The sequence below is a fragment of the Pristis pectinata genome, chromosome 8, assembly GCF_009764475.1.
Source record: "Pristis pectinata isolate sPriPec2 chromosome 8, sPriPec2.1.pri, whole genome shotgun sequence".
In the NCBI taxonomy this organism is placed as follows: Eukaryota; Metazoa; Chordata; class Chondrichthyes; order Rhinopristiformes; family Pristidae; genus Pristis; species Pristis pectinata.
Window position 1 is genome coordinate 74,136,242 of NC_067412.1, and position 26,385 is coordinate 74,162,626.

At 41.2% G+C, this 26,385-nt stretch overlaps 1 protein-coding gene across 3 annotated transcripts in view; it reads right to left on the minus strand.

Annotated features, from left to right (window-relative positions):
- dlg3 (discs, large homolog 3 (Drosophila)) overlaps positions 1-26,385 on the minus strand; it is a 212,469-nt gene that overhangs the window by 118,945 nt on the left and 67,139 nt on the right. For 2 of the 3 annotated variants that reach the window (XM_052020918.1, XM_052020917.1), the window contains exons 6-8: positions 24,887-25,023; positions 23,867-24,011; positions 22,208-22,358 (exon numbers count right to left, since the gene is read on the minus strand). In XM_052020918.1, coding sequence (XP_051876878.1) covers positions 22,208-22,358; positions 23,867-24,011; positions 24,887-25,023 — 433 coding nt within the window. Of the gene's footprint in view, positions 1-17,790; positions 17,872-22,207; positions 22,359-23,866; positions 24,012-24,886; positions 25,024-26,385 lie in introns of those variants that run through there. The other variant, XM_052020919.1, reaches the window with a different exon arrangement.

A 26,385-nucleotide genomic window follows, 5' to 3' on the forward strand; every position in this document is an offset into this window, starting at 1 on the left:
GAAAATCTAACACCTGAGAATTCAGATAACTGATTTTGGGCATGTGAGTACCCGTGAATTGGAACACTGCGAGCTGGAAGTTTCTGGTATAGAGAGACTGCTCTCATTTTACTGGCATTGTGTCAAAACTGGTAACAGAGGATCTTTGTACATGGGCTCATTTACTTGAATTAAGTGCAACTAAAATCACTTTTACTTTTGTCACATACACCCTATTTATAGTTATCATTAGGAAATGATATATTTGCAAAGTAAAAGCAGATAAAGTATTGTTGAATGTCATGAGGGAATATGTGGAAAGATGGTGGGAGAAGTGTGCTTCAACAAGACTGGTTCCATTTTATGTTAGAATTGTTAAATTAAATGATTACACTTATTCATTTAAGTCAGAGTAACCTGAGAGTTTAAAATAAAGTAAATGCAATAATGAAGATGTAACAGATTTGCAGATTTCTGTATTTTATGACCAGCAGAATTAGATTAAACTAACTCCTGTGTGCAATTAAGGTCACATGGATACAAACAACACAAAGGAATTCCACATAGTGTGCTACCATACACGTCAAAGGAACATTACATGCTGCACCAAAGCACGTAGTTAAAGAGCAGTGCACAATGTTCAGACACAAAGCCAAGGAGCACTATATAATGATGAACAACATATAGTCAAGGAGCATTATATGCTTCATCACAACACATAGCCAAAGAGTTCTGCATAATGTGGAACCATATATAACCAAGGAACTCTATCAACTAGCAAAATAGCAGTAGGGCAAGAAAATCCTTTAGAATGACAAATAAATGAGGTAATTCTTCAGTGTTTTTATTCTTTTCTTGCATTATACACTGCTCCAATTGAACAACGTGCTTGCAAGCATAAGAATCCATGGAATAAGAAAGGGACATTCAACCTAGAAGAAAGTGTTGACAACAAATCTCAACTCCCAGTGAAACACCTCTGGAGGTTATGGCTGCAATATCTCAGGACAATGATGGATCAGATTAATGTTGGCTGGATGTTTGGGAAATATTGGGTAAGGGATGTTTCCCGGAAGTAAAAGAAGCACACTTCAAGCCTCTAGCCCTTGATTTGCTCTTTGTATTGAAGCGCAAAGGAATATCCTTGGTCTTGATAAGGCATATCTGCATATATTCACAAAATAAATCCATTTCATTTATTCAGTCGGTGGCACTGTTTTTCAGAATATAAATATAAATTTCTACACTTAATTTCATCTTTACCATGTAGTCATTTCATTAAAAATAAAAATATGTTTGTTGAGTACACAGAAGATTTGCACCTAAATGTTCACTACAGTATGTTAAAACACTGATTAAGACAGACCAATGCATATCATCTCATTTTCCCATTGTTTAATTATTGCTAAGATGCAGCTCAAGAGGCTATGGGCAAACAGAAGGGAGAAGGATACAGTCTGCAGAATACAAATAATCCAGTGCAGTATCTCAGGGAATGAACATATCATTGAAGACTTTTTCCAGGTTGGTAACTGCTATTCCTCCTTGAGAATGACACTATTATCTCACGTTATCTTCAAATTGAGCTTGCTGACCACCGGTGACCACTATTGACTGCTGACAACTCAATCAAAGATGGTGTTGTACAGTGTTCATTACATTTTTGGTCACCTGTTTTGGTAATTACAACCAAAGTGTTCTAGGTAACTGAAGCAAATCAGTGACCTGAATAGTGTGTGGATCTCATTGTGCCATGTCCCATTACAAGTGTGGGTGGGTTGCTAATACATACTATATCTCCTGGTAGCCTGTTGTCAAACCATTCTCTCCCATAATATCTCCAATATGTTAGATTAACACAGGATAAATTGATAATTCGGGAAGTGATACGTTGAAGGAAAAATTAAGCAATGATCACTGCATAGAGTGTGCAAAACTGGGAAAATGCAGTAAAATCAAGGTTAAAATTCATTTAGTAGAATATATTAGAATTTGGTTTATTCTTAAAATCTAATGCTATGAACTAAATCACTGTGTAAATCAGATTGTAAGTCACATTGTAAGTCCAGATGAAGAGTGTCGACCCAAAACGCCAGCTGTCGATTTCCCTCTACAGATGCTGCCTAACCCACTGAGCTGCTCCAGCAGCTCGTATTTTGCCCCAGTATCTGCAGTCTCTTGTGCCTCCACATTGTATATCAGTCTGATTTTAAGTATTAGGATCAGCTGGAATATTAGCTCCAATACATTGCCAGTGCTGTATTATACTGTATCAACATTCACTAGTCATGATTATAATTGATATTGTGCTTGCTGGTTAAACACGTGCCTCCTGGAGAACCAGTAAACACTTAAAAACAGCTTTGAAACCAAAGCTGCCACAACTCCCAGGAAGCATTTAGCATCTGAAAAAAGACACTGCTCAATGAAAGCCTGATGGGGAAATTTAATTACTGAGAGGGATATCAGTATAGTGGAAAATTTACAGTTCTTAGATAAAAATAATACTCTGGTACTTTACATATTTTTGTAATTCAACATATGCAAATTACATCTTATTCAATACCCAGGTCACAAACATTGGTCAATGCTTTTACACTCCAAGCAGCCTCAGCTAATCTGCCCTCCATTTCAATGCCAGCGGCTCCTTCACTACTCCATCTTCCTAGAAATACAGCTCACCTTCTGCTTGGCTGAGAATCAGGAGTACCTCATTTTCCTCATACAATGCGGTAGACCACTTTGGTGGTCCTAAACAACCACATCGTTATCTCACTTAGGACACTTGCAGAGCAGCAGAAGAATATAATTTCAATGAACAAGGCATTGAATTGGAGCATTAAAGGAGCTCTTGAATAGGCTCAAAAGACCAATAAAGCACCATCAGGGGTGCTATGAAATTCCTTTTTTCATCATAACCAAGTAGTTATGAACGGAGAAACAAGTGGAGGAGTCTCTTTATGTGATTTCTTCTTCTTAGGCATTCCACAGGGATCTATCTTACTTCTGAGTTCCATTACCTGTCTCTTCTCTCTGTACTCTTGCAATTTATTCTCTCTCACATGCCCATTGACTCTCCTTTGATTCCTTTGCAACACGCCTACACTGAGGGGTAATTTACAGTAGCTAATTAACCTACCAGTGTGTCTTTGGGATGTGGGAGGGAACTGGAGTACTGGGCGGACACCCATGCTGTCACAGTGATTGACTTTCTTTCACTCTTGTTTTGTGGGACCTGAGCGGCTGATAAATACAATGTGGGAACTGCAGACTGCCACAGATGGGGCAAGAGGTGTTCCTTCACCACTTTGAGTGGTTATGGGCCAAGCATTCCAAGCAGTCAATGAAAATGTTGCATTTCATCATTGAGGCTTTGAGCATATTTTTAAATCATTTCCTTTGTCTACCTGGTAACCCCTTCTCATGACACTCGGAATAGAGTAGAAATAAAAAAAAACTGCAGATGCTGGAAATCTGAAAAGAGTGTCTGATTTGGGAGTCTGGCATTGGGCATATGAACTGTACGTCCTGGCCCAGTGGAGCTGACTCACTGTGACTAAGGGCTCAATGCTGGGGATATTGTCCAAGGAGATAACATTGATGTTGGTTTGCTTATCCTTCCAATGAATTTGGAGAATTTTACAGAGGCAGCATTTGTGGTATTTTTCCAGTAGCTTGATGTTCTTGCTCTAGATACTCCAGGACTCGGAAGCATGTAAGAGGGAAAGGATTACTGTTGCACAGTAGACCATATGTTTTGTGCCAGATCTGAAATTTTGCATTCAAACATCTTTTGTCTCAATTGACTGAAGGCTGTGCTTATGCACTGAAGGCGATAGTGAATTTCATCATCTATGTCTACCTTGATCGAGAGGGCGGGGGAGGGGAAAAAGGTGTACTGGGGCTGGTAGGATAAGGGGGGGGGGGACAGAGGGGAGTGGTTACTATAAGTTGGAGAAATCAATGTTCATACTGGAAGTTGGAGGAATCGATGTTCCCCTCCCCCACCTTCTCGAGCTGCCCATCACCCACACATTCCTCCCTCCGGTTCCCCTCCTCACCTCCCCTTTATTCCATGGTCCACTGTCCTCTCTGATCAAATTCCATCTTCTTCAGCCCTTTGTAAGTTCCACCTATCACCTCTCAGCTTCTTACTTTATTCCCATTCCCCTCTCCCCCACCTGCCTATCTTCCCTCCTCACCTGGATTCACCTATCACCTGCCAGCTCTCGCTCGACCCTCCCCCCCAACCTTTTTATACTGGCTATCTCTTCTCTTTTCGGTCCTGAAGAGGGGCTCAACCTGAAATGTTGACTGTCCATTTCCCTCCATAGATGCTGCCTGACCTGCTGAGTTCCTCCCGTATTTTGTGTGTCACTCTTGAGATATGGGAAGTATGTTTCAGTCAACAAACTAATGCTGATTTAGCTCAGTTTAGGAGTACACACAAATGCAACTGCTGACTGCACCTCAGTTTGACTACAGCAGTTTGGGTGACCTGCTGCCTGTACCATTTTACAACAAACACATTGCAAAATTAGCACATCAAATGAGTTATGAGAACAGTAGACACCTTACAAACTACCAACAAGAACAGCAAAAAACTTACAAACTGTCTACCTTTGCTCTACTCCTTCAAGTTTCAGACAACATTGGAAACCTATGTCCAGGATCACGTGACAGATTACTAATTGGGAATCCAGAAAGTTTTTTTTCTATTTATTTTTCAGAATCTACATTTCTCATCTTTTGCATTGGATTGGGGTTTACACCTGCATCTTCCTCCCTGAAATATGTTTGTGATGTTACACTTCTCAGTGAGAAACAATGTAAGTTCATTCTCTATTAAGTCTTCAATGAAATAACTGCATTTCATATCCCACTTTGGCCAACAAGTTCCAGCTGACAGTAAAAAACCTCCATTCTAGGGGAACCTAGAACTCAGCTATTCTGGTGAAATTTACAACACCCTATTTTACAACCATAGGCTGCAACTTCTCTAGCAAATGCAGGAAAAAAATCTTGCCAGTTTTAAAGCAGCCACAATCACATTAAAACATAACATAGCTTGTATTCGCCCCATCCAGACTACCAACCTTACCTCCCTTCTGCAATCCTTACAGATCCACAAACCTGCTTAATCCTGACTATAAACTTCTTATCAAATTCCTGGCTTCCAGATTCAATGTTGTTAACTCCTGGCTACTTAAAGCAGACAAAACAAACTTGGCATTTTTCAATGCTACAACAGTGCCAATATATGTGCTGCTAAACTGGGAAAATATACTTCTTGAGAAACTTGAGAAAATGAATTTTTCTGACCACCAAGGTGATAGGGGTTAAAACCCTGTGAATTTCCTCTCCATCAAGTGTTTGAATATCGAAGTCCCCTATCATCTACCCTCTCAGCCCTAGCGTTGAAGTCCCTGGCAACATGCATAATGGGTCAGGTCGGAGGAGATGAGCGTGAAGAATCCTTATGTACCAATGACTCTCTTTATCAGTAAGATGGTTAGAATGTATAACTTGCTACCACACTAAGTACCTGCGGCAAATAGCACAGTTACATTCCTTAAGAGCCTTTGTATGCATGAGGGAGAGTAATTTAAGCATATGCTGATAGGGTTAGATTAAGGAGGGAGTGATGAGGATCATGTGATCCATAAGTACTAGTTTGGTGGAATGATGCAATTTTCTTTTATACCACTGTAGAAATCTGATCCTAAATATCCCAGCTTTTCAATGTATTACAATGTGCATTTTTATGCAGATTCAATTCAATTCATATGCATACTGTCCAAATTAGATAGAATCACTTCTAGCTAAGATAAACAGAATAAAGAGCAAAATGCTCTCCTGCATCTTTTACCAGTTTGAGCACACAGCTGAAGTTGTGCCTGGTGAGACTAGTCCTGTTGAAGATCTACAGGGTCAGAACAGGATTCTGGTCAAGCAGCATCAGTGGGGGGAAAGGAATGCAGGGTCTCGACCCAAAACATTGACAATTCCTTCTCCACCACACCAACCTCCCACCCATAGATGTTGCTCAACTTGCTGAGTTCCTCCAGCAATTTGTTTTTTGCTCCAGGTTCCAGCATTCGCAACCTCTTGCATCTCCCGGATTCTGGTCATGATGGATGATGGAGATCACTGAGGTTGAATTCAATCACCTCTGAAAATGGACGTGGAGATCAGCACATACAATTAATTCACACCTGCCGAATACAATGCAGGCAGCAGGCCAACTTCATGCCGCTTGTTCATTTATTCTGCCAGTGCTAACTGCATTGTTCAATGGCTGGATGTGTCAGCGTTGTGAATGATTAGCACCTGTGAATGCTGGCTTGACTACTCATAGCTGGGCTGCATTTCTTAAAAGGGAGATACATTGTGGGTGCAGCAGGAGTTGGCATTTGTGCTTGAAGTGAACCTGACGTGAAAAACAATGAAAAACAGCAAACCAAGTGTGTGTCCAAGATTTTCAGGCAGTGCACTGATGGCCTTGATAGGGGAGGCGGAATGTAGAAGAGATGCACTGTATCCACAAAGAGCCAGGAAGATGTCCAGATACAGGCTGAGAGGCAGTGGGAGCAAAGTACAACAGAGGTCAATGCCAGGAATAAAATTCTGAGAACCCAGATGCATTAAGGCAAAAAGTTCAATGACTTTGATCAGTAGCAGTGAAAGCATCTTCGTATGCCATATTTTATCTGTGGTACCAATGGAACCAGATGTTCCTCAACTGAACACGCATCACTCATCCACCAACAATTTCATTTTGTCAGGACTCACAACCAATATTTGCATCTCTCCTTCTCCCTCACAGTTATCACTGTTGCAAGTTTCATGTCAACATTTCAGAGCTTGCACTTGCTAGAAGCTATTCAGCCACGACAGTCAGAACGCTGACAGTCACTGACACCCTTCATTGCTTGCAGGTCAAGATGCCACTCAACTGGAGGCAAAAGGAGCTAATGGAGGAGGCATGCACATCAGCATACATTCACTCAATTACAATCAATGATTGAATATTAGAAAAAGTCAGTGGCTCAAGTAGCATTGGTGGCAGCAAAAGGTGTAAATTGAGATTTCAGGTCAAGACCCTGCATCAGGACTGAGTGGGAACAGGAAAGATTGCCAGTATATAGCAGTATGAAGGAGGGGAATGGGTTAAGAGGTAATAGGTGGAACCAGATGAGGAGGAGATAATGGGCAGACGGAACCACATGGGGGAGGGGGATGGGAGGTGAACAAAAGGAGAAGAAAACTAGGTGGACAGGTGAGTGTGCATAGGAGAAAAACACAGAAGAGCGAGTAACTTACAACTGGAAAATTCAATGTTCATCCCATCGTGTTGTAAACTACCCAAGCACAATACACATCAGTGCACATTCATTCAATTTCAAACAAAGGCGCTGGTACTTATACTGACACTTTGTGTAATTGAGAGAATACAGCAGGATCTCTACAATTTAAAACATCAGACAGGATTGGTCTACAGCCAGGGCGTGGGTCAAGAATGGCTCATGTGCCAGAATATTGGAAGGTGAGGTGTGGGTCTGTAAAGAACTCTGATGAGAATTTCAAAGGTTAGCACATTGATGGATAAACATAACAAACTGCTTGTGTTTTGAGAGGGCAGTGGAAAGTACACTGAAGCTTGATGTTAAAAACTATGGAGTATCCTGACAGCATCATTGCACAGGACTTTTCACAGACCCTGAAGCCAGTACTGCCAACATGGTGGTCAACTGAATTAGTATTCTCATGGACCCAATTGTGATGGCTGAGGGATAAAAGTTTTAATGGAAACCTGAGGAGAAAGTTTTCATCCAGAGAGTGGCTGGAATCTGCAACGCACTGCCAGAGCAGGTGGTGGTGGTGGCAGGTACTCTCACAACATTTGAGAATTATTTAGGTGAGCATATGAATCCACAAGGCTTAGAAGGCTATGGACCATGTGTTTATAACTGGGATTAGAATCGATGAGTGCTTGATGGTTGACATGGACATTGTGGGCTGCACAGCCTGATTTAGTACTGTACGACTCTATAGAACATAGAACAGTACAGCACAATACAGGCCCTTCAGCCCACAATGTTGTGCCGACTTTTAAACCTCACCTAAGTCTATCTAACCCCTTCCTCCCACATATCCCTCTATTTTAAATTCCTCCATATGCATACCTAGTAATCTCTTGAATTTCACCAATATGCCTGCCTCCACCACCACCCCAGGCAGCACATTCCATGCCCCAACCACTCTCTGGGTAAAAAAACCTTCCTCTGATATCTCCCATGAACTTCCCACCCATTACTTTAAAGCCATGCCCTCTTGTATTGAGCATTGGTGCCCTGGGAAAGACGTGCTGGCTGTCCACTCTACCTATTCCTCTTAATATTTTGTACACCTCTATCATGTCTCCTCTCATCCTCCTTCTCTCCAAAGAGTAAAGCCCTAGCTCCCTTAGTCTCTCCTCATAATCCATACTCTCCAATCCAGGCAGCATCCTGGTAAATCTCCTCTGCACTCTTTCCAATGATACTCCTGCCACTCTGCTAGTGCCCTTGTATTGCCTGTTGGTCAGCCCATATTTGTACTGAGATGGGCAGTCCGCACCTAGGCCTTCTAGGCTCAGAGGTACTTCAGTTGTCCTCCAATAAATTCTTCAATTTCTTAAAATGAACACCAGTAGCTTTTAACTAACCATGGCCTACTCAGTGTGGGTGGGCCACAATAGACAAAAGCATGGAGAACACAGACAGAGAGGATAATTAGAACTTTTGTATGATATTTGGTGCAGTTTAATTTATAAAGCTGTTTTGGAACTCTCTTAGTGTTGACTTTTCTTTCTGCACTGTGGCCAAACAGATAGACTCCATAAAGTGAAACAGATGGAACCAGGCTCTTCGGTCCAACTCATCCAAGTTGCCTCCCTGAGTTAGTCCCATTTTTCTGTATTTGGCTCATATCCCTCTGAATCTTTCTATCCACATCCCTGTTCAAATGTCTTTTAAACATGATAATTGTACCCACCTCTACCACTTTCAGTCAAAGCCCATTCTATATACCCACCACTCTCTGTAAGAGAAACTTGCTCCTCAGGTCCCCTTTAAATCTTTCCCCTCTCAGCTTAAACCTATGACCTCTAGTTTTAGTTTCCTACCTTGGGTAAAAGATTGTGATCATCCACCTTATCTGTGCCTCTCATGATTTTATAAGCCTTTATAAGATCACCCTAGGCCTTCTTTGCTCCAGAGAAAACGATCCCAGCCTATCCAATCTCTCTTTATAATTTAAGCCCTCCAGTCCTGGCAACATCCTTGTGAATCTTTTCTGCACTCCATGGGTGACTTCTTTTCCCAAATTACCCCTCTATTCCATCAATCAATTACAATAAACCTTTGAAATGGCTGAGTCCTGCAAATAGCTCACCTCTCCGACTTTACTGTTCCTTTATGAGTCAGCGTGCATGAGCACTATATTCAAGATTATTTTCCTTCATTAAGTAATTGGAATATAAATTGTAAAAAAATTTCAAAGATCCGGTCAATCACCAAGACCTGCCATGGAATAAAAAGACATAAAGTGAAACAGGGATACTGTGATGATCAGTGACCGAAGGAAAGAAAGGTTCATGACTCTTGAACAGCAGCAAATTGGGGTTGTGATTACTGCCCTTTATTGGTATTGTACTGTTATTTTTGGACAGCCAGGACAGAAAGGGTCTGTCCTGGTTGCATGTCCCCTTCCTTTTCCTTTTCTTCCTGTTATCCTGACCCTTTTCGTCATCACTCTCCTGCCTGTCACTTGATCACTGAGGGCTATCACACACCCTAAAGCAGAGGTTTTCAACCTGTGGTCCACGGACCCCTGGGGGTCCGCGGCTGGTTGCCAGGGGGTCCATGAGCAAGCCAAGAAAAAAAATGGAAAAGCGACCTGTTACAAAGACGTAGCTTACTTGCTTGCTCCAGTTTTCCACTATTCAGAAAATCGGCCATATCTATTCTATCTGTTATAGGTGACAATCTTAGAGACTTAGACGGTGTTCCCTTCTGGTGAGCTGCCGCTTAATATTCAATTTGTGTAGTCAGAGTAGTCAGTAGTGTTCACTACTCACTACTATTCTGTGGTGCACTGTAGTGTTAGCGAGACTGTGACATTGTTGGCGTGCCTTAATAATATTGCTTACTTACCATGCATTTACGCCACAGTGACGTCACTGTTAAACAAAAAGTGCGCAAGCGTGTAAATTTTAGATTAGTTTTGATAATTTTGTTTATCAGTAATAGTAATTAAACTGTCCAGCGTGTATTGCTGAGTATGGAGAAATTTCTGAAGAGAAAAGCTGACCAGAAACCGGAAGATTCTGATGACGAAGCGGATAAGGGTGACCGAAAGAGAAAACAACGCAAGTACAATCCAGAATACATTTCATATGGCTTCATCGCAGTGGGGACAAATGTGGACCAACCTCTCTGTGTTGTGTGTTTGCAAACACTGTCCAACGATGCAATGAAACCAGTGAAATTGAAGCGCCATTTAACAACAGTGCATCCAGATATTGCCAGTAAGCCGAAGGAATATTTTGAGTGGCAAAAGGAGCTGTACCTCAAGCAGAAAGGCAAAATGACAGCCTGCGCCACTGTAAATGAGAAGGCTTTTCGCGCATCATATTTGGTAGCATTACGAATAGCATATTCCAGAAAGCCTCACACAATTGGAGAAGAACTTATACTGCCTGCAGCAGTAGATATGTGCGAAGTTGTACTGGGAAAAGAATCCAGTCAAAAACTGAAAGCCATTCCACTGTCTGATAACACAGTAAGCAGAAGAATTGGCGATATGGCGGAAGATATACAGAGCCATCTGATAGCACGTCTTCAGCAAGTCAGATTTGCAATTCAGCTCGATGGAAGTACTGATGTTGCCAGTGCTGCGCAGTTGTTGGTTTATGTTTGATATTGTTGGGAAGAAGAGGCTTTGGAAGACTTTTTGTTTTGCAAGGCGCTCCCAGGGCGTACAACCGGTGAAGAACTTTTCCGTGTGCTTGACACTTTTTTTGTACAATCGGCATTGGCATGGACACAGTGTATTGGAGTATGCACGGATGGTGCTGCCGCAATGACGGGACAGAAGTCGGGTCTAGTCGCACAAGTGAAAGAAGTAGCTCCACATGTAGCAGCAACCCACTGCATAATCCACCATGAGGATTTGGCTGCAAAGGATATGGATGAAAATCTTGCAGATGTGTTTTCCACGTGCATTAAAATCGTTAACTTTATCAAAGCCAGGCCGCTCAATCATCGTTTGTTTGAAAACATATGCCATGAAATGGAAACCGAGCATAAGCATTTGTTGTTACATACAGAAGTCAGATGGCTGTCACGAGGCCGTGTTGTGCAGGGTGTATATGAATTGCGAGATGAACTGCTCATTTTTCTAAATGAGCATAACAGATCATTAGCACAGTTCTTGACAGATGAGACGTGGGTTGCCAGATTAGCTTATCTTGCAGATATTTTCAACATTTTGAACAGCTTAAATCTATCATTGCAAGGACCTGGCTCAAATGTTCTGAAAACGCATGACAAAATCAATGCCTTCCAGAAAAAACTCCATATCTGGAAGGAAAGATGCGAGCAAGGCATCTATGATACGTTTCCGTTGCTGGCTGACTTTCTGACAGTGAACAAGACTAAGACAGAGGCCATTGCGAGCACCGTTTTGAACCATATTCAACAGCTGTCACATTATTTCCATGAGTATTTTGGCGACGATGACATCAGCATGTTTGATTGGATTCGAAATCTGTTTGAATGCTTGCTTACTGATTTAACTGGACGTGAACAAGAAGAATTGGCTGAACTGTCATCTGACAGGACTTTGCACTTGCAGTTCAACCGAATGTCACTGTTGTCGTTCTGGATAGCATGTTCCCAGGAGTATCCACTGCTGTCCGGCAAAGCTGTCGATGTTCTGTTACCATTTACAACCACCTACTTGTGCGAAATAGCATCTTCTGCAGTCACTGCCATGAAAACCAAATACAGATCAAGACTGAATATTGAGGATGACATACGCGTATGTTTGTCGCACATACCACCACGTTTGGACAAACTCTGCAGTGCAAAACAGGCACAACCTTCACATTGAACTGAACACTGAAAGACACCGCTGGTAATTGTCGGTGATTTCAATAGGGCCTATGTGCAGTAATTTAAGTGTTGTATGCATGAATTATTGATTGTTTGATTTTGTGGGCTTTGGGGGTCCGCCATCTAACAAGGACATGTCTGGGGGGCCGCAGCATGAAAAAGGTTGAAAACCACTGCCCTAAAGGATGTGCAGCATGCAGCAGAGCATGCGTTGCCGTGTAGCAACCAATGTATTGTTTCAGTACACTAAAGACCAGCCTTGTCATATTTTGTACAGTAATAATTTCCCATTACTTGCATGTTGTACACATGCACAGATTGACCACTGGATTCATAAACCCCAAAATCAGCAAATTCACCTTGCTGCTCACTGACTGGCATTTGGTATGCTAATAGCAGCTCAAACACAGCTTGCAGTGTAGATGAACATAGAGTGATAGCATCATCACTTTTGCTAGGATATCGGGCAATGGCTTTCATTTGCTGCTTCTAGTCTTACAGAAGTGTGAGGAAGTGGAATCCCTCTTCATTTCAATATTGGGCAGAGTGGCCTTGCAGCTCGCAGAATATGGTCTGAATGCAAACCCACAGCTTGGAGAAGCCAGCAGTTCTAGCAAAATGGAGACACAAGAGATTCTGCAGATGCTGGAATCTGGAGCAACACGCACAAATCGTGCTGGAGGAACTCAGCAGGTCAGGCAGCAGTCTTGATGAAGGGTCTCAACCCAAAACATCGACTGTTTATTTCTCTCCATAGATGCTGCCTGACCTGCTGTGTGTGTGTGTAGTTCTAGCAAAGTTGTATGCTCTCTCTTTACAGGTCTCTCCAGAAGGAAAGAATGAAATGTCAAACTCACATGAACAATGGTGTTAGTGACAGTGAAAAACTTTGTTCTGCATGCCAAACATACAGATCATTTTATCACATCAGTAGATTGAGGTAGTACAAGGGAGAAGCAATAACAGAATGCAGAATAAAATGTTACAGTTATAGAGAAAGTGCAGTAATTCCTAGAGTCATAGAATTTAGATTTAAAAGGGTAGAATGATTACAATAGAAGTGATGAGTAGATCTGCAGAGAGCAGCTTCCAACGAGTTGCCACACTCCGGCACCACCTTGCTAAATTACCAAATAGTGTCTGAAATGTTGAAAATATTTTCAACTCCAGCTTGGAAGGTGCCAGACATGTAAATGTTCATGGCCTCAGTGATCTTGACAATGCAGTTGTTGCCTGCTATGGGACTGCAGCTGTGGCTTCAACAGGTGGTTTCAGTGAGGTACATTTGTATGTAAATACTGTACATAAATGAGCAACATGTGCATATGAAGTAATTACGTTTACACGTAACATAAGCATATGTGTTAGTTATCGTCAGTCTGCAATGAAGTGTACACATGTATTCTTGAAGCTCCTTGTGTTTCTCACTGTGGATGGTACTTCTTAGCACTACAAAATCATCTCACAGGCCATCTCCACATAGAGTACAATTAGTGCAAGGACGTGTGTTGGCTCAAAAAGAAAATACTAATTTTAAAGATATTCTTTAAAATTACTGATCATTGCTAATTAATGGCTCTGACTCACAGAACTTCAAAACTCTGCAGCCAGGGATGAGAAAATGGCTCTGGTGTTGATTTTCTTCCTGGGTGCACGATGAATCACAATTAAAAAAGAGCAGACAGAAACACTGATAATAGGAGAAATAAATATACAGGAGTGATTAGCATAGGGTAGAGAAGCCTTGAGTGCAGTGTCACTACTTAGGCAGGAAATGCGAGAAGATGGCAGACAAAGCACGGACACGATATATAGATAGACTAGGAGTGCACTATTGAGCACGTGTGTCCTTCATTGTTTATATGACCACAATGGAAATGTTCATCACTGCAAGTGTATGCTAGCATTAAAAAGGAACTACTTAATGCTTTTAGGGAAAGTTATTGCATTGAAGGGATTGACTCTGACACTTATTGCATGCATACTTTAATGGAATAATTAACCAGACACTGCTACCAGGCAGTGTAGGAAAATTATCTGACAGGAAAATACAGAGATGGAGCCTGCAAAGCATCAAGGCTGGTTAAGGAACAAGCTCGCCATAAATATGCAAAAGAATCTGTCTCTTATACCCAACTACCATAAATTTTTCAGTTGACAAAGGACAAGATCCTGCAAGGCATAGACCATTGTCAATGTAACCAGAATGATCTCTTGTTGCCGCCATTACTGAGGAAGACAGCCTCCACGTTATAGAGGAGGTTCTCAAGCAACTACATCACTATAATGTGAAACTTAAATAAAGTAAATGTGCCTTTGTCAAAATAGAAGTTGTCTATCTCGGATTAAAGATGAATGCCAAATTTCACAACTAATTAAGGACAAAGTCATTCTAAAAGTGAAGAGCAAAGATAATGTGACAGAGCACAGATCCTTTCTTAGATATGATTCAATATTTTTATTAGGTTTAGCAATGCTTACAAAACACTGCATGTGACATGATAAGAAGTTTGTGTGCGGTGCCTCATACTATGGAGTAGGCGCTGTTATAAGTTACACAATGGATAATGGACAGGAGAGGCTAATAACATTTGTGTCTTGCACTCCATAAAAAGTGAGAAAGTGAGGAATGAGAGGCTATCACTTATAGATCTCAATTCACATTTATATCTGTTTGAAAGGTGCAATTATCATACATTAATTCATTCATTAATTTCCCCATACCATCCAGCCTCTTGTAGCCAAAAGGTTGCTTGTAATTTTAACTTTGAAGAGACAAGTTTTCCAAGATTGTTCATGTTTAGTCATGAATCATTGTTTAGCTAACTTCCTATTCAAGCATCGCGCCACATTTCACCACAGAATTCACACAGAACAGCTGTTGCTGTGTCACAGACTTCAATGTGCTCAAGTTATTGCAGCCAAGTTCAGAGGAGAGTGAAGAGAAAGTAGTTGAAACAAAAGCAAAATCATGATTCATACAACCTATCAAGAAGAGGCAAATAGAAGTTCAGTCAATACAAGACAGTGAGACTTTTGAGACGGACAAAACACATATGAACACAGAGAAGTGAGATATTGGTAAGACATTACAAGTGTGTAGCACTGAACAATATCTTGTTTGAATTGGAAGAAAAGTCAGAAGTGTCCATGATTGCCAAATGATTGCAGCAAGAGATTTATGAGAACACACTGAGGAAATATGTGATGATGGGTTATTTCCAGGTGAATATAGACCAGCTACTGAAGAGGAGGCAGTGAATTAAATCAGGATATCACAAATTCATAAGATCAAAAAGTAACTACAATGCCAGAAACCTAAATGCAGTGAAGAATATCTAACCATCTGAGAAAGCCAGTTAACAGAACTGTAATTGTTGTTTATCTGTGAAACACTTCCTCCAAGAAGGAAAGCAATACGGTATATTTGAATGTAAATATGTAAATAAGTCAAGTGTAAATGTGACATAATGGCATCATCATATGTGTGATATACGCACATGTGTTAGTTGTATTTAGTCTCCAATAAATTGCTATTACATGTTCTAAAGCTCCTGGTGTCTCCTAGAGATTATCAGAGATAGCATTTACCAGGAGTGTGACTGGTTTAGAGATTACTTCCAATTACAGTGAGAAGATATCTCTATAAAACTGGCATATATAGAACAAAGAACAGTATGGCACAGGAACAGGCCCTTCAGTCCACAATGTCTGTGCCAAACATGATGTCAAATTAAATTAAATCTCTTCTGCCTGCACATGATCTATATCCCTCTATTTCCTGCATATTCATGTGTCCATCTAAAAACCTTTTAAAAGCCACTATCTTATCTGCTTCCACCACCACCCTTGGCAGCCCAGCCCATCTCACACTTCATTCTTTCCTGAGGTTCAGTTTGAAGAATTGCTTCCTAAACACTCTGTGTGGATTACTGATCTTCCCCTTTCAGCAGCTTCTCTTGCTCTGCATACTCTCTGCTCAGTCTCCAAGTAATGTCGTATTCCAAGGGAATGCCTATTAAAAAAAATCCTTCTTTGATGTGTGCAGATGTTTTGAAAACCTAAATATGTTGTTCACCAGCTACCACAGTACTCTGTAGAATTTTGCAATTTGAACCAAGCATTGAAAACACCAGGAACAACAGCCAGAAAAAAAAATCAACTAGCAGCTGACCTGTAAATTGCCCACGTTTTCCTTGAAGAGGCCTCATGGTGGGAGTGTGGGTGGCCGTGGACTTGGGGGGGAGGAGGGGTGTTGGGGAAGCATTGTCTGGGTAGGAAGCTTTCCTGGTATTGTATGCACCAGCCATGAGAGGTTACCGGAGGTTAAAGGCTGGTGAACTGAGCTACAAAATGCAGCCCTGGAGTCAGATGAGCATTGCACAATCTTTACTGTTATGATTGGCTTACTCTGCAAATTAGTGGTGGACAAACATCCCATGTGCATTAGTATCCTCATGAACATGGTGTCTGGTGCAATTTGTCTTATAAGTGCGGCAGATAACATTTTGGAGTTTATGGAAACTCATATAATGCCCAAAAGCTGAACACCAACAAACCAATATCTTATCTATCATAGATTAACATGATAATGATTAACATTATGGCTAATTTCAAGAAAAAAAATCAGTTTCACATATCTCGTCTGTAAGATATCGCTGTACATCAACTCAACATTCATGCCAGCATCATGGTGCTTGGAAGACATAAGAGATTGCAGTTGCTGGAATCTGGAGCAACAAACTATCTGCTTGAGGTACTCAGAGGATCGAGCAGCATCTGTGGGGAGGGGGGGGTGGTGGGAAAGGAACTGTCAACATTTTGGGTGGAAACCCTGCATCAGTCCTGCTTCACAACTAATTAGTTTCTGAATGACAATATTCCCTTTCAAATGAATTTGTCCCTCAGTCTCCAAAGCTCAGCTCAGAATGTAACTCAGTAGCTTCAGGTTGGACTTTAGCTATAAGGGGTAAATTTCACATGCAACAAATAAATTTTGTAAAAGTACAGATATATTAAAACAACAGGAGTGCATTGAAATAAATAAATGTAAAACTACGGGCAACGTGACAGCCTTTCTCTATTACCTGCCAGCTGTGTGCAAGGCCCAGAGGTGGTGCAAGGCCTTGCAAGGGCTACATTATATAATTTTTAGTGAAGTACTGAAGATCTATGACATTGTAGGATGCTCTGATAATCCCACTTCACAATTTAGCTTCACTGGTCATCCTTCCCAGAATTCTACAGTTCAAGGTGCTTGAAATTTTACACGATACTATAAATGTGGACATACAAGTTTTACAGGATTAAAACTACAAGTTTCTACTTATAGTTGCACTCCCTCAAGTTTCTTTATAATGCTAACTTTAGTATTGTAGGAGATAATGCTAAATACCATAGTTGTTTAGAGTCTAGACGTGGTGTTAAAGTAGCACTTCCTAGGAGCGACTGATAAGTATGCTTTGCTAGTTTCTGTATACTGTGCGCCCAAACATTTGGAAACCTGTAGCCTGCTCCATAACCAGGAAGTACATTCCTAAAGGTGCAAATTAACTCAGTTCTAGTTGTTGCTGTACTTCACCTTTACTACATTTGTAAGCCTCAGACAACTTATTATTCATTGAAGAATATCACAAAATATCCTAGTACTCACACAGCCCCTTGGTATTGAATATCTTGAGCCATAATAGCTCCGGTTTCCAGCCTACGCCCTGAACTTGATTATAACTTCTGTAGCACAGTAGTTATTGCATAATCCATCACTCCACCTACAGGCACACAGCAATCCAATCCTATATCACGCTGGCTAGAATACCTAAATGCACTGGCTCAGAGAGATAAAAAATATTTAAATTCAACAGTAGAGATGGGAGGGGATTGAGGTTCTGGTGAGATGGTGGGGTGGGGAGAGAGAAAGAGAGGGAGAGAGAGAAGGAACAAGAATGTAATATCCTGGTGCAAAGTTAGAAGACGAACAAGGGTTTTTTTTTCTGGATATTTTAAATAAAGCTGTAGGACTAACTGTCTGGGTTCCACAAGAACTCCAACACCATTTTGTTCAGGATTTTCATTAAGACAGCTTTGGTGCCCACCTGAAACAGCAGGGAGCACAAAGAAAGTATCTAATGTAGTGTTGCAGTTTTAATAAAAGACCAAATGCTGGGACAACCTTACGTGTTACTACTTAGCAGAACTTGCCCAAAAATGGTTTGGAAAGCACAATTTAAAGGGACACTGACCTTCAAGTGTTCAGAATATTGACATCTAACCACAGTTAGCCAGGCTGGATATTTTTAGTGAAGTGTATTGCCCTGGAAGCTGCTGTTGCCCTGCTTTAATCTGCTTCTTAAATTTCAAGAACTTTCCCTAGTACTTAAGGAGTCCACACACCTAAAGAATGGCTGTCTCTTTCAGGTCTGGAAAAAGGCAGCGTAGGCTTGCAAAGTAATGTGTACGCAAGCAATGGCACCCTGAACCATGAGAAGCTTGCTATCCCAGCAAAGAACAGTGCAGCCCTCCACAGCATGTCCTGTATCCACTCTCTCAGATGACAAGGCACTGTCTTTGAGAGTGTAAGTATCATGGTCTGCCAGTTTTGGCTTTGACTCTTTCTAGACTGTAGCAGGTGGCATCAACCATTTATCAATAAGTCGCTGAAAACTTTTTTGCCAAGGCCAGTAAACTTATAAACATTCCTCATGGCCACCAGCAGCCAGCAGGAAATGGCTGGCTGTCCTGCCACAAATACAAGCTTCAGACCATGATTGACCACAGCCATGCATGATTATGACACGTTACATTAACATAGCTCCTGTGACTATGCTAATCTCCTTAGTGTCTGATCACCGCCAGCTCATCATAGAGATGCATGACAATTTTCCTAAGAGCCATGACATGCTCATAATCCATGGAGTCTTCCATCCCTGAATCGTTTTGACATGGCAAGTCAAAGGCTGATTGTTGATCTTATGGCTGGGGTTCAACTTACTCTTAGCCAATGAGTATGGAACTTATAGTGTTATGGTGAGGCAGAGAGAAAGACTAGACTCTGACCTCAACAGTCAGCCTTTGACTTGCCACAGAACAAGGAGATCTTCAGTCATCTGACATGGAAGATTTTGATGAGAGTAAAGATGGAGCAACAGCTGTTGGCTACCTGTGGCCAGAGATTATTGGCATCAGATGATTAACCAAAGCTTCAATTGATCTAAATCTTCCTCTAAACCAATACTTTCGTCCATTTGTAATCCATGGTTCTTTACCTTTGTGGTTTTCAGCTAATCTTATGTTGCCTCTGCAGTTTCAGCATGGCTGATGGAAGCCACTGATATTTAAATCAGAACCCCAGAAATATTTATTTGTGGTAATTGCTTTAGAGGTGCCCAACAGCAGGCTTTTGGCATATTGCCAGATACTGGTTGACATGGAGACAAGAGTGGAGATATGCTCACAGCTTGCTTCATTGAGCTTGCAGGCTGGCAGGGAGAAGGAGTAAGTTGAGAACAGGATGGGAGCTGGTCATAAACAAAAACATATCAAGCACTGGTATGAGGCCTGTAAGTGAAGGAGTAATAGAGAATGTAATAGAGTTGTAATAGAGAAGCTTGAGAGGAAAATATCCTAAAATTTAGGAGGCAGAGAAGGTACTGTATTTAAAGAAGAGTAAAAGAGGAGGATAATGTCCTCATCTTTGGTGTCCACATATGACCATTGATAACACACAGAACGAATCCATGTTCTAATGGCAATGGTCAGGGTGTTGACATTCTCAGCTACTTCACTCAAGGAATCTATCTTTTGACATCTATGATGAAGACACCTTATCTGTATGTACAAACCTCCTCATCAAGGTTTGTTTTGCTGGGCTATCAAACCTGGATAGTTATGCCTGAGACAGACTATAAGTCCAAATCTTCCAAATGCTGCAAAAAAATGAGAGATTGAATGGACAGCTCACCTCAGATGACACATTCACTTTTTAAGAAGGGGCTGGCCATATACATTCTAGCCCTCCAGCTGCTGGGAATGTTTGGCTAGCCTACCAGTGGTTTTAAAACTTGGCTTGGCTTGACTTGGTCCTCTCAGTCCTGACATCAGATGGGAGGTCGACACATTCCATTCACCTGCTGCTCAGAAGCTGTCCAATGTTAAAATCTACTCCTCAGATCTTGAAATACACTGGCATACTGACAACACGAGACATCGGGGAATTTATCAGTGCAAGAATCAGGAGATCAAAACACTAAAACACATTGGACAGATTATATTATATTGTGGATGGTGTTTCAAAGAGGAATTGCTGCCCATCTGCCCTCTGTTCTTCAGAACATCCTCAACTACTATGTCCGTGCACTGCCGCTTGTAAGTACGGGACATTTTGAAAGTCAGATGCTGGCAAATCTGACTTCCTGGTCTGCCACTGCACTCTGCGCTGAGTTGAATCACACTAACATTTTTCTGTCTGGGTCCTTTTTTTTAATGCAATTGCCAACCCATATCGAAAAGGTAAATATTTTTATAATTTTAATTTATATTAGTGGTCTTTAATTACATTATATCAATTAAATATCTTTTAAATACATTTATTATTTTTTTATTTTAGTATTGAAATCTACCTTAACACCATTTAATTGTCTCTGATAACCTGGGCCATTTAGAAAGTTTAACAGGTTTCAAAGGGTCAGTGGGCTTTGAGGTTCCACTGGCTGAGGTCCATTGTAGACCATCCCACCTCAATGACAGCTGCGCTAATGACACCTCATTCAATTCAATCCCCAGGGTTGCAAAAGATTGGCTTGGATATGGGGATCAAGCAGGGCAATACAAAGCATGGGCCAAGTCAAATATCTGCCTTAATGTGCTTTAAGGCTGCAAATACCTCCTCCCTGGCAACCATGAATTTCTCCTCAGTAAATACCGAGGGGAAATATTTGTTGAAAATCCCACCCATCTCCTGTGGCTCGAGACATAGATGGCCCTGCTGATCTCTAAGGGGACCTACTCTCTCCCTAGCCACCCCTTATACGCACGGTAGTGTAGTGGTTAGCGTAATGCTTTACAGCACCAGTGACCCGGCTTCAAATCCGGCCACTGTCTGTAAGGAGTTTGTACATTCTCCCCGTGTCTGCGTGGGTTTCTTCCAGGTGCTCCAGTTTCCTCCCACATTCCTCCCAAAGATGTACAGGTTAGTAAGTTGTGGGCATGCTATCTTGGCACCGGAAGCGTGGCGACACTTGCAGGCTGCCCCCAGAACACTATGCAAAAAACTGTGTGTTTCGATGTACATGTAACTAATAAAGAAATCTTATCTTATCTTAGAACCTCTTGGGATTTTCCTTAACCTTACTTGCCGGATCCATCTTATACCCTCTCTTTGCCCTCCTGATTTCCCTCTTAAGAGTATTCTTAATCTTTTTTATAGTTATCAAGGGATTCACTTGTCCCCAACCTCCTAAACCTAATGTATGCTTCATTCTTTTTCTTCACCAGAGCCTGAATATCCCTTGTCAGCCAAGGTTCCCTAAACTTGCCAGGTTTACCCTTCACGCTAACAGGAACATGCTGTTCCTGGACTCTTGATATCACACTCTTAAAAGCCTCCAACTTGCTATTCGTTCCTTTCCCTTCAAACGTGCTCACCCAATCGATCTCTGCTAGATCCTGCCTCATTCCCCCAAAATTAGCCCTGCTCCAGTTTAGGACCCCAACCTGTGGACCTGTCCTATTGTTTTCCATCACTATCTTGAAACTATTGTGCTACCGTGTTTTCTCTTAGTTAATTAAACTCAGCAGTTTACTCCATTCCACATCTTTCAATTCTTTCAGTCTTATGATCCAATCTTCTAGCATGCAACATCAAATGTTGAAACATAAATTTTAGATTTTAATCCACCAGCCCTTCAAAAAAATAGACAATAGGTTTTTGTCGCAAATCACTTTTTTTCCATCACAAGAGTGGCCAAGCAATCTAAACCTTCTATGGAATATGTGCAAAGAAAAATTACAGCCTACATGCACAAATGTAAGGCTACAGTCCAGCATATTATTGCACTGTAGTAGCAGGGACTGACCTTGTAAAGTCGTCATCTCCCATTACATGCCGAGGAACTGGAGAGTAACGGCCTGAAGTGATTGCTGGCAGTGGATATGTGGGTTTGTTCTCAACTCCACCCATGTAACCCATACCAGAGTTCACATGATTATCTGTGAGGGTTGAAAATGCTGCAACATAAAGATAAATGCATTGATTTAGTGAAGAACAACAACTCAAATCCAAATGTTATTTGTTAGCCAGAATAAATATGACTTTTTACATATTGCCCTGCACCAGTGTATTGGGGCAGCAAAATGTTGTTTGCTGGGAATTTGGAAATGGACTCATCCTCATGATTTCCACACTAAGCTTATTTTGTAGATGTTAGTCATGTTCAGTTGATAGGACTTTCATTGAATCAGGAAATTGTAGATTTAATTCCCATTTCAGGCACTTAAGCAAATAAATCTAGGCTGAAATCCTAGTGCACTACTAAAGGATTTCTATATCATTATGTGACGTCTTTCGGAGATTATGTTAAAATCATATGCTGTCTGAAACAGATATAAAAGGTCCAATGACAGTATTTTCAAGAAGAGCATGGGACTTATCCTTAGTGTCCTATTCAACATGTATTCCTCAATCAACACCATTAAAAATGGGTTATATGTCCATTATCACATTGCTGTCCGTGGGAGCTTGTTATGCTCAAATTGTCTAGTGCATTTTCAACATTGCAACAGTGACTGCATATTAAAAGTATATAATTGGCTGCAAGATACCCTGTGGTTAAAAGGTGATGTACAAATACAAGCATTTTTTTTTCTTATCTAGCAGAGGGCAGATTTCCTCCTGGAAGACAGTGAGAATTAGAATGAGAATCAGGTTTATTATCACTGACATATGTCGTGAAATCTGTTGTTTTGCAGCAGCAGTACAGTGCAAGACATACAAATAACAATAAGTTACCAAAAATAAATAAATAAAAAGTGCAAAAGAGGAATAACGAAGCAGTGTTCATGGACCGTTCAGAAATCTAATGGCGGAGGGGAAGAAACTGTTCCTGAAACATTGAGCATGGGTATTCGGGCTCCTGTACTTGCTCCCTGATGGTAGTAACGAGAAGAGGGCATATCCCGGGTGGTGAGGGTCCTTAATGATGGATGCCACCTTCTTAAGGCACCGACTCTTGAAGACGTCCTCGATTTATCCTGATTTTGTACTAATTATGAGGGTGACTGGCCGTGATCCATGTTAGGCCAGAGATAGTCCAGCATAGAAATCAGGAAGATATATACCAAGTGATGACATGTTGGAACGTGATGTAGGTCAGACTGGGGAATGCATCAGTGCGCAGTGTCTTTGAGAAGATGAAATACAATGTGGGTGAGCAGGGGGCAAGGCTGTAGAAAATGTCTAGATGCTTAATGGATCAGGCAGAGAAATCTAGAATCAGATCTGACAAGGGATTATGGGGCTCATTTGTATTCCAGCTAGTTTTTGGGCAAATGGGCAGTAATGTGGATTAGATAGTCAAATGTTCATACTGTACAACTGGAGACAGACTTCCAGTCACAGTCATAATATTAACAATGGACATTCGGGATCAACCACACAAAGAATATCTTGTGCAAGTTTTCACCTCTCACATTGACAGAAGTAATGTTAATACAAATGATAAACAGTAAATACTTACTGCTGGCATAGTCAGGAGGTGCGTATACATCATTAAGGTGGCTGCCTCCAGGTTTAGCAACTTTCAAATAGACCATATCTGAAGTGTTCTTGAGAGCTGCCACAGCTTCTTCATGCCGTACCTCCTGCAGGCTGATATTATTGACCTGCCCAGCACAAATAGTGAGGTCATTACATTTACTCCATCGAAACCTGCATCTCCATAATTCACAATTTCATCTTGTGGCTGTGCTAAATTTTTGAGAGATATCCAATTAGCTCCACTCCCTTGTTCTTACAAAAATGCTCAGCAAATTTTAATTTATGAAAGTTATGATCAAATCTGCTTCCATCACCTTTAGAAGCAGCACATTTAAGATCCTAACATATTATTTAAAAAAATAATTCGCCTTTCCCCTCTGGTTTTTTGCCAAATGTTCCCTTTAACTACTGAGGTTGGTGGAAATAATTTCTCCAAATTACTCTTTCAAATTCCCATAAAGTTTTGAACATCTTTATTAAATCTTCCCAGTCTTCTTTGCTCTGATGAGAACAATCCCAGTTTCCTTAATCTTAATTCTTAAACGAAGTTCTTCATCTGCATTACCATTCTAATAAATGACTTCTGTGATCTGTGCAAGGCCAACATTCTTCCTAAAGAATGCTGCTCAGAACTTGGCATAATACTTTAACTGATGCCCAGCTATTGATTTCTATAAGTGTAGAATAATCCCTTCGCTCTTGCACATTTTAGCTCCATATCCAAAACCAAGGATGCCAGAAGCTATTTTTTTTAAACAGCCTTCTTGATTGGCCACCTGCAGATTTTTGAGTAGATAAGCCCCCAGGTCTCACTGTCATTGCACCCACATTAGAATTGTATCATTGATTTTCTTCTCCTCATTCTCCCTCCAAAATGTATCATTCCTCTGAATTTGCATTCTTGAGATGCAGTATACTTGCAAAATATGTTCAGCTTCACATTTGAAAAGAACAAAGTAATTAAATACATTGAAGTTCAGACACAGAAAACATTGCTTACAGCAAGTAGCCGATCTCCTGTTTGCAGTCTACCATCTTTTTGGGCTGCTCCACCTTCAATGATTTTGGTAATATAGATACTGTTATCTCCAGGAATGTGCTGATTTCCAATCCCTCCCGCAATACTGAAACCTAGGCCTAAGAGATAGAACAGAAAATACAATGTTATTTACTTTGTTGCAATACAATGCCAGAAAAGGGGCCATATGAGATTCAGGCCATGATAAACAGGGCACCAAATTATTAAGTTTTAGGTATTTAGGGATACAATAAACTCTTGTATTTGATTGGTTTTCAAAGAAACAAGACTGTCATGGAATTTTTTAACCCTGCAATTCCTAAAATTCTTATTCCAGGCTAATACAAACAAAGATTTCTGGAAGTCATGGACGCTCTATCCCTGAACACAAGTAAATTCATAGAGTGACTGAGTAAAAGACATGTATAGAAATTCAGTTGGGTAGAAATTCAATCACATTATGCTGTTTTTCTCTGTGTCTTGCTATTAAAAATTTGGGAGAATGCTTCCAGGCAGGAATTGGCCTCACATTCCTGATGCAATTTCCACATTGGGACACAATGGATTACATAATTCCCTAAGCAATCCTCCTTATGAAGCATTGTGGTGGAACTAGACCACATTGTCCCAGAATCAATCATTGTTGGTCACTTCTGGGATTACTAAATCCTTCCAAAAAAACTATGGTGCATTAAAACTCTTTTGCAAATTCCATATTTATCTTTAACCACTCTGCCCACCCTCCAATGCCGCAACAACCATCCTCATCCCCACTACCTCCCAGTGTCACTAACAACAACCTCATGGGCCTCCAACCTCCTGGACTCAACGGTGCTGAGGTTGAGAGGGCTGAGAGCTTCAAGTTCCTGGGAGTTTCAAGTTCCTGGGAGTGAATATCACCAATAGCCTGTCCTGGTCAAATCACGTAGATGCCACGGCCAAGAAAGCTCACCTGCGCCTCTACTTCATCAGGAGGCTAAAGAAATTCGGTATGTCCCCTTTGATACTCACCAACTTTTATCGATGCACCATAGAAAGCATCCTATCTGGATGCATCACGGCTTGGTATGGTAACTGCTCCGCCCAGGACCGCAAAAAGCTGCAGAGAGTTATGGACACAGCCCAGCGCATCACGGACACCAGCCTCCCCTGCTTGGACTCTGTCTTTACCTCTTGCTGCCTTGGCGAAGCAGCCAGCATAATCAAAGACCCCACCCACACAGGTCATTCTCTCTTCTCTCCCCTTCCATCAGGTAGAAGATACAGGAGCCTGAGGGCACGTACCACCAGGCTTAAGGACAGCTTCTACCCCACTGTGATAAGACTATTGAACAGTTCCCTTATACAATGAGATGGACTATGACCTCATGATCTACCTCGTTGTGACCTTGCACCTTATTGCACTGCACTTTCTCTGTAGCTGTGACACTTTACACTGTACTGTTATTGTTTTTACCTGTACTACATGAATGCACTCTGTA